Raw genomic sequence first — 9,024 nt, forward strand, 5'->3', positions numbered from 1 at the left:
TTCACTTCATTCTGACTTGAAGTACGTTTAACTCCATCCTAAACCCCTATGACAGCAGCACAGCTCTGCACCTGTCATTTGCTTTACACAATCCGCTAGATGCAATTGTTTCTCACAATGTGTGGTCTCTGTTCCCACGGGGGGATTCACAGACAGCAGCATGGGAAGGAGCCTTCGAGATCAACTATCGCTCTCACTTTACACACATCTAAAAGTCCCTGTGGTGGGGGCCTCATCACCCTTGAGCAGATGATCCGCCTGGGGGGCTGATGTCTATAACTGAGAGAGCTTGAATCAGACCAGGGTCTAACACAGCTTTCTCCCTATTGGTGTCATCACCCCATCTTCAGTAGAGGTTAGCCCTGCTCAGTGTTCATGGTGGCATCAAGGCTTACAGTGACCTCATCCCTCCTGACTTCAATGGGGGCCCCGAGGAGAGAAGGAGGAAGCCACTCACTCTTCCCTCCTGTATCCCAAAAGGCTTTTCCCTCTCCAAGAGGAGCGTCTGCACAAAGCTGGGCACTGGCAGCTCCACTGTGAAGTCCAGGGGCCTCCATGCAGAGAGACCCATCGGAAGTTCTCAGCGGGTGACCAAACATCTCTCCCTTTTACACACACCCAGGGTGACTAACACTTGTGGTAGAAATGAGTGAACTGAAAAGCCCCACAGGAACCTCAAACCCAGCACATCCAAAATGGAATTTCTCACCATCTCTTCCAAACTCACTCCCCTCTTACAGGAACCCTGTGCAGGAACTGGAACCACCTCCATTCAGCCATGCTCAGTGCCCGCCTTTCTCTCATACCTGAGGAGTTACCAAGCCTTGTTCTCTCCCCACAGAGAACCCCTCCTGCCCACCTTCTGTTCTCCATTCTGAATGGGGCCTTGGCCACGTCCTCCCAACTGCCACCCGGGCTCCACTCCTGACCCCTGGGATCCATCCTCCACGCTGCTGTGGAAGGGATGGTCCCATCACGCAAATCCGACCATGTCTCCTGCCTAAAACCCTAGAAGGCTCCCCACCACGCTCAGCAGAAATGTACACTCCTTAGCATGGCATCTACGGCCCTCATGGTGCAGCCCGTTGCCTTCTCCAACCTCACACCTGACGGCAGAACCGCGAGATCACCACCTCCTTCCGCCCTCCCTGACTGTGCTCTGACGCCTGTTCCCTCCACCTAGAACCTGCCTCCCACCCCACTGGGAGCAGCCCAATGCCTCCTCATCCTTCCATACTCAGATCAGAGGCCGCTGCTTCTGGGAGCCTTCGCTGCCTCCTCAGCCCCGTGGCTCCTGCTGAGGTGCCCTCTGTCTGGGCTTCTCCTCCCAGGACCCTGTGCACCCATCCCACTAAATTGTAACGATTCTCTCCTGGACAATGTAGGAAACTGGGTTCTCTGAGAAAGTAGTTATTGCGCAGCCAGTCTAGTTTCATCCATTTTCATGTTTAAGATGGTACCCATGAACAAAACGCATTGAGTCAGATTTGGTGTGGGAGTGCCCTGGAGAGACCTGTTCGCACGGGGTGTCGCGCACCTGGCACAACGTCGGCCTAGTAAGCAGAGGACCATCTGAATGAATGATGAATGAATGAATGATTTGCCCACCCCCACCCAGAATTGGGCGGGAGGTCCCTCACCATCAGGGCCCACCCTGGATAGAGGAGCTGCGAAGTGGCTGGCACTGGCGGGCGCTCCGTCGGGAGGGGGCGCTGCCGGGCGGCGGGGCGCGGGCCGGGCGGCGGGCGCGGAGGGCGGCGGGCGGGGACGGGCTTGCCCGGGGACCCCGCGCCGCGGCTTGCGCGGATTTCACTTTCGCTTCGAGCGGCGGCCGGAGGCGGGGGGCCGTCCCGGAACGATTGCGGCCGGGCCGCGAGTGAACCCGAAAGCGCGCCAGCGCCGCGGGCCGGACTCCACGTGTCACCGAGAGGCTGATGTAGAGAGAGACAGAGAGAGAAAGCAAGCGAGGGAGCAGGTCCCGGGAAAGTCCTGCCGCGCCTCGGGGCAATTATAAAAATGTCACCCCCCGGGCCGGGCTCGCCACCACCGCCCTCACCTGCGGCGTCCACCCGTCGGCGTCCCGCGGCCAGTCCAGAGTCGGCGCAGCGCCCGCTCGCCATGTGCGCCCCGCGCGGTGAGTAGCGGCGCCCCGCTCGGCTGCCCGCGCCCTGGGGGACGGCGGCCCTTTCCTCCTGAGACAGCCCGGGAGCTAAGTGTCTTTATCCCACTCCACGAATGAGAAGCGGAGGCCCCGTGCGGTCGATTTCCTGCTCAGGGCTCCCCAGCCACAGCTCCAAGAGGGCAGATCCCAGCCGGCTTCAGAGTGAGGCTTTGTCGGCCCCCGGTTTCCAAAACTATGAGTCTGGGCCAGTCACTTCACCATCTGGCCTCAGTTCCCCTCCTTGTGAAATGGAGGTTTTCTCTGGGTGGGCTCTGAGTCCCTTACCCTTATCTGAGCTCATTAGGGGGCCCTCACAGCGGGTTGGCTTCCAGCCCTAGAGGAGAGCGTGGCCTTCCGAGAACTTGATGCATCTGCAGATGTTGAAGGAAAATTGGCAGTGGGTGGATGGGTGGGGATGGCCAGAAGGATGGAAAGTAGGGCAGCCAAACCAGGCTGACAAACGTGACCTGCCCCTTGCTTCCAGGCCTCCTCATTGTGGCCATCCTGGTCCTCCTAAACCACCTGGACCACCTCAGTTTGGCCAGGAACCTCCCCACAGCCACACCAGGCCCAGGAATGTTCCAGTGCCTCAACCACTCCCAAAACCTGCTGAGGACCGTCAGCAACACGCTTCAGAAGGTGAGCTTTTCAGTGTCCTTGTTCCACTTTGCAGCCTCTGTAGGGAAGGGGCTTCTTGGAGCCCCTGGTCACCTGGCGGAACTGCAGGCAATGGGGGAAGGTCCTCAGGAGCCGTCAGGAGGGGAACTTCACAAATGGCCCAGCTATGCGCGAAAGAGTCTCAATGAAATTGTGTCTCCAGAGGAAGCAGGAGGGGTCATAAATTATCATGGCATTCATTCTGGCTGTGTCTAGACAGGGGAAAGTGGCTAGTTACAGTGTTCCCTGTAGCCTGCCAACAGTGTGTCTCTGACCCACGTATCACCGCAGGCCGGTGTGACCAGCCGCAGCCTCTGTGCTCCAGGGGCTGCGAGCATGAATTAGGCCTCCCTGTCACGTACTGACGCATCTCGTCAGAGCCACGCATTGAGGGGACCTGTGACAGTGCACATCCAGCCTTCATTTTCTAGGAACAGGGTTATCTAATTTTATTTACAGCTGCTTCATTTTTTTAGGTTTCATATTTTAATGAAAAAAAAAGTGGGTTTTTTCCTTTTAAAAGTGCTCCCCTAGTTACTGCTTTTGCTGCAGCGACCAAAGGCCAGTGTGTTAAAAGCTGTCGTCTTGCCTTCCTGCTCTCTAGTGAATCTTTCTTGAATATTTTCTAGCTTGTTGCTTTGTGAATATCTTAAGATAAGCTCAATGCCAGTGGCCTTCTTAAAGAACTCCCCCTCTGTCGCTCACAGCCTGCTGCCCCTTGCTAGGTGCAGTTCCGGCGACCTTGGTTAGGAAGCGGCTCACCCAGTGAGAGCTGCGGAGGTCAGCACTTTGAGTCCCCAGGAGAGGTTCAATAGGGGGAAAATTTAGGGACTCCAACCGAAACAGATGCTTTCTGTGAAAAAGCTGACTCTCCCACTCCCAGATAGGGCACCAAAGCTCAAAAGACTGCAGAACTCAATTTGATATTTTTTATATCACTCCTTTGTCAAATTTGCCAGAACAAGTCAGCTAGCCCCTGGCAGAAAAAAGAGGGGGCAAATGTATGCAATTTGCAGGCCTTATCCAGCCCACGGACTTGTATAGTTAGGCCCATGTCCTTTGTATTTATTTTGATTTTTGAGTTTGATTCCATTGAGAAAAGTGGACTTTTCATATAAGAATCCAGATTTCCAGTTTCTCTTGAAAAGATCTGAAGAACCACAACAGAGGGCCCTCGTTTCCAAACCTCACCCTTCGCAGCGGGCTCCGGACGTTGGCTGCCAAGGTCTGTGAGCACCTGTGCAAACAGCGCACGCAAAGCAGCCAGGGCGCCTTTGTGATCCTACAGCTCTGGAGGCCGAAATTGGAAATGGGCCCCACTGGGCTGAGACGAAGGTGTCAGCAGAGCCGTGTCCCTTGCTGGAGACTCCAGGGGACAGTCTGGTTGCTTGCCTTGCCCTGCCTTCTAGAGGCGCCCACATTCTTCGGTGCACAGCCCCTTCCGTCATCACAGCTAACAGTGGCCAGCTGAGCCTTTCTCGTGCGGCGTTAGTCTGACGTTGACTCTCCTGCCTCCTCCTTCCGCTGAGAAGGACGCAGTGATCAGGTTGGACCTACTCAGATGTCCCAGGGAGCCTCGCTGTTGTACAGTCAGCTGGTAGCAAGCTTCGTTGGCTTCGCTGTGCAGCATGACGCGCCCTCGGCTCCAGGGCGTGGGAGTGGACATCCTTTGGTGGGAGTGTCATTATGTCTACACTGACGGGTTTCACTAGTTGTTCCCAAACACATTCTGCACTCTCGAGCCTCGATTCATGGCTCGTGCAGCTCCCTCTGCCTGAGATTCTCCCTCCTTTGCCTGTCAACATCCTAAGCCTCTGCATGCAGACGTCCCATCTCTGGTGACGCCTGTGCTTCCCTGTCCATGCCCTCCTCAGAGCCTTCACAGCTTCTCAGTGCTTCTTCCCTGCAGTGCGTCTCCTAGCCACCTGGGCGCTCGCACATCTGCAGCTGGACTTAGGGCCCTGGGGGGCACAGCACTGTCTTCTTCTTCGTCATGCTCCTCAGGGCCGAGCCTAGTACCTGGCACACATCAGGCTTCTTGAATGGAAAAATGATCCCCATCCTCAGTGAGGAGGTTGCTGACCTCTGAAGATCAATTTCATAATGACATTCAACAGTGCTTTCCAGTGTGCTCGTAACTTGACATCTGTGTGTGCGCGCCACAGATAAAACCTCCGCTTGTCTCTAGGGTTGCATGTTTGATATATGCATCAAATTTTGACCTTAACAGTTCCCCCCTTAGAAGTTATAGTTGGAAAAGATATTCATAAAACACAGGTGCTTTGGCAAAAGAAAAAACCTGTTTTCACCAGAAGCCAGTGTCCCAGCGTGGTGTAGAAATCGATTAGCACAGCCTGCTGAAATGGTTTATGGTGTTTACGTAATAGAAAAGCATATCATCCAGAGAGACATGTCATAAGCAAAGGGAGAGGAGGGAGGGAGGAAGAAGTCAGTGACCCGTTCTTTGTCTTCTGAAGGGCCCAAGCTCCCTACGTGGAAGAGATGGAGGCTGAGGGCAGCCAGCTCTCGCTTTGCTGGCACCTAGGGTGCCAGCCTCACGCAGAGCCATGTGCCCTCTTAATATTTTAAACTGGGTCTCTCTTCGTTTTTTACAGGCCAGGCAAACCCTAGAATTCTACTCCTGCACTTCTGAAGAGATCGATCATGAGGATATCACAAAAGACAAGAGCAGCACCGTGGCGGCCTGCCTCCCCCTGGAACTTGCCCCGGTACGGACGGCCCAAAGCCTCTCGTGCTGTTCAGGGTGCCTCCAACCATGTCTTCGTCCAGAGCGTGCACGTGTCTGGTCTCCATCAGCATGGCACTTTAACAGTCCCCACTTCAGAAGTCAGATTCGAAAAAAAAGTTACAAAACATTTGTTTTTTCACACAGTGTGACTATACTTAACTACTGAACTCTACACTTAAAAATAGTTGATGGTAAATTTTATATTATGTTTTAAAGAGATGTCTGAGAAGAAAACTCAGAAAAATGTCTATTAAGAATTAATATCTTTGATGTGATTTTTTCCTCTAGAACGAGAGTTGCCTGGCTTCCAGAGAGATCTCTTTCATAACTGTAAGTCAGAAAATGAAAGGTTTTAGCCCGTATTATGCATTCATATCGTTGATCCTGATTGTTTTTCCTTCTAGAATGGGAGTTGCCTGACCCCCGGAAAGGCCTCTTCTATGATGGTAAGACACTAAACTCTTTCCTCAGATCCAGCGAGGGGGAAACGTTTTAGCCCGTCTCAACGGTTCCTTCCCCATTGTGTCACCTCACCCAGACGCTGTGCCTTAGCAGCATCTATGAGGACTTGAAGATGTACCAGGTGGAGTTCAAGGCCATGAATGCCAAGCTGTTGATGGATCCTCAGAGGCAGATCTTTCTGGATGAGAACATGCTGACAGCCATTGACAAGCTGATGCAGGTGAGGCCTTCATCCTGTCGGGGAGTGCCTTCTTCTTGCTGAGAGCCAGCCAGGGTCCCCTCAGAAGTGTAAGATCAGCCCTTCCTGGATTGCGAGAGGCCTGAAATGCCCCTTGGCAAGGCCCTGCAAAGCACCGGCTGGAGGGTGCCCCCCAGAGGCCGGCCGGTGCAGCCGCGTCGGGGAAAGCAGCCTCCGTCTGTGGCCACGTGCCGGCACCAGGCTCCCTGCAGATGTTTTCAGACATTTCCTTACATTGTCCTCACAGCAGCCATGTGGGGTCTGTACCAGGAGGAAACCGAAGCTGAGAGTCAGCCACTTGTCCGAGGTCACACAGCTTGTAAGTGGCAGAGCTAGGATTTAAGCCCCCATCGCAGGGACTCCACAACACCAACCTTCTCACCTCTAGATGTGGCAGGACATGCCCGCAAGGGCTGGCGTGCACAGCTGCAGACCCGGCTAGAGAAGACAAGCGGCTCGTGCCTGGGTATGACCCATTTTGAGCTAAAATGTGAATGAAGTAAAGAAATGACCTATCACCCAGGGACATCCTCAGTGTTATTCATCGACAAGAACTTGCTTTGTAATTTCCTGAATCGCCGTAGCACATGTGATACAAGACAGAAACATCCACACAAGAAGGAGCAGGGCGAGCGCCTTGGTGACCAGGGCTTGGGGAAAAAGATGCTGTCGGAAATCATTGTCTGAAAAGGAATTCATTTATATTTCATTCATTCATTCTTTTTTTTGGTGCCAAAAACTTCACACAAGCATCAAAGAACAGAGCCATCTAGAGAGCTGCAGATGATATTTCATTTTCAGGTCCAAGAGTCGGATGATTTGGGTGCTGGAATCAATTCTGCTGGTAATCAGCCATTCACCCCTCTGTGCCTCTGGTTTCCTCTGTAAGATGCAGTGGCTTTACCCATCCACCTTTCTTTTAGGCGTTTTGTGAGGAACAAATGAAGGTATTGATCGTTGTGCAGATATAAGGTCTTGCACTGTGTTATCAATTTAAAGGGCCAACACTGGGGGATCTGTTGCCAGGTCCTTATCTGACGCACACGAGTGTCTAGTGAACAGGTCTGTTACTGATAGAGAGTTCCAGTTAACAGCAGTCCGTCACCTCTCTGTTCTAAAAAGGACTTGACTTCTCCACGTGACACATGAAAATCAGTTAGTGCCACAGATGGCGCTATAACACAACTGGTCTTTGCTAAAATGCAGCTCTCACCACGGATTTTCTAAAGAGCTTTCAGGCCTCTTCAGAGCTCACTGCAGCACAGGGGCTGGGAGCACAAGCGTTTCTTTTCTCAGGTTCGGCCTGGCCATCTGGCCGGGAGTCCATCTGGGTTGAGGAGACGTAGTGAGGGAGGGGGTCGCAGGCTCTGAGACGTGCATTGGTTTCACCCATTTTTACGGATGACTCTTTTAATTTTGGAATACCACATATGAAATGCTCAATTTTTATTCTCCCAGGCCCTGAACTTCAACAGTGAGACTGTGCCACAAAAGCCCTCCCTTGAAGAACTGGATTTTTATAAAACTAAAGTCAAGCTCTGCATCCTTCTTCATGCCTTCAGAATCCGTGCAGTGACCATCAACAGGATGATGAGCTATCTGAATTCTTCCTAAAGAGCTCAGGTCTCTCCCAGCCTTCGAGTCATTTTTATAAAAATTTGAACCAAAGAAATTTTAATAGGATGTGGGTTAAGACCTGGGGAGGGGCTGGCTTGACTTGGTCCCTCTTAAGCTGGTCCAGATTCTCATGCCTGTTTACGTCAGTCACCCCCAAGATGTGGAGAATGTGACTGATAGCCTTTCAAGTATATTTCACATTTACTATGGATAAGTTGTTTTTAAGTTTTCATGAGCAAATTGCTAAGGAGGGAAAATGTCCTCAATGAATGTGTTTTTCTTTTCCCTTTAATAGAAGAGCAAGAATTTATAAGCTATTTCTTTACCAAATTGTTTATAGAATCAAACACTCAAGCATAATTTATTTTAAAATATTTATTTATATAATTTTGTGTTCATGAAAGCATGTAAACTAACATATTTATTTGTTATATTTATTAAAATATTTATTATCAAATGGATTTGAAAAATATTTTGTTCTAAAAATAAAATGATTGAATTAAAGTAATTTTCATGTTTTTCTGATGTAATTGGAATACTGTAAGTGTTAAAACACACATTATGGGAAAACTGAAAAGCGATGAAATTTGAACAAAATTACCTTGGAAAGAATGCCACAATATTCGTGCCCATTTCCTAGTTCCTTTAATCTCGCAGGTTAGAGAGTACCTCGCAAGACTAGAAATGCTTTGATACAAAGGCCAATGAGTGATTTAAGGTTTTTGAGAGTATACCTTATTATTTTTGTTCAACATCTGAATCTAAAAGTAAGATACATAAAAATGTTTTTCCCTGTTACCCACAGTTCCATAACATACTGTGCATTAGACAGATACATAATAATACCCCCAACTGGGAAAAACATCATTAAGAGGCCTTCTGGTTAAATTATTCTAATTTTTGTGAACCTTTAGGCCCTCAGGGGGAAGTTGCTTCTAAATTATGAGAAAAACTCTCCATTTGCTTTAAATTATATACAACTTCTGCCTGAACCACATTTGCCTTGCTTTTGCTTGAGATGTGCTCTTAATAACCCAAATATTAAATTCTATCTTTTTAATTCTCTAAGTCATGTGAATTTTAAAAGATTCCCCTGACAGAATACCATGTAATTTTAGTACTCTCATAATCATGCTCCTC

At 50.4% G+C, this 9,024-nt stretch overlaps 1 protein-coding gene across 1 annotated transcript; it reads left to right on the forward strand.

The window, feature by feature from the left end:
* The first annotated feature begins 1,804 nt into the window (after positions 1-1,804).
* IL12A (interleukin 12A) lies at positions 1,805-8,408 on the forward strand. Its single transcript, XM_014830253.3, has 7 exons — positions 1,805-2,134; positions 2,646-2,800; positions 5,434-5,547; positions 5,856-5,897; positions 5,972-6,013; positions 6,106-6,249; positions 7,726-8,408. Exons 1-7 carry the CDS (start codon positions 2,017-2,019, stop codon positions 7,879-7,881), a joined length of 771 nt encoding a protein of 256 aa, XP_014685739.1. The 5' UTR covers positions 1,805-2,016; the 3' UTR covers positions 7,882-8,408.
* The last annotated feature ends 616 nt before the right edge of the window (positions 8,409-9,024 follow it).

Source organism: Equus asinus, chromosome 5 (genome assembly GCF_041296235.1).
Source record: "Equus asinus isolate D_3611 breed Donkey chromosome 5, EquAss-T2T_v2, whole genome shotgun sequence".
Lineage (NCBI taxonomy): Eukaryota > Metazoa > Chordata > Mammalia > Perissodactyla > Equidae > Equus > Equus asinus.

Coding starts and splice junctions, on each gene's coding strand:
- IL12A (XM_014830253.3), top strand. CDS start 2,017: ATGTCACCCCCCGGGCCGGGCTCGCCACCACCGCCCTCACCTGCGGCG. Junction 5,548..5,855: donor TCCCCCTGGAACTTGCCCCG/GTACGGACGGCC, acceptor TTTTTCCTCTAG/AACGAGAGTTGCCTGGCTTC. Junction 6,250..7,725: donor CCATTGACAAGCTGATGCAG/GTGAGGCCTTCA, acceptor TTATTCTCCCAG/GCCCTGAACTTCAACAGTGA.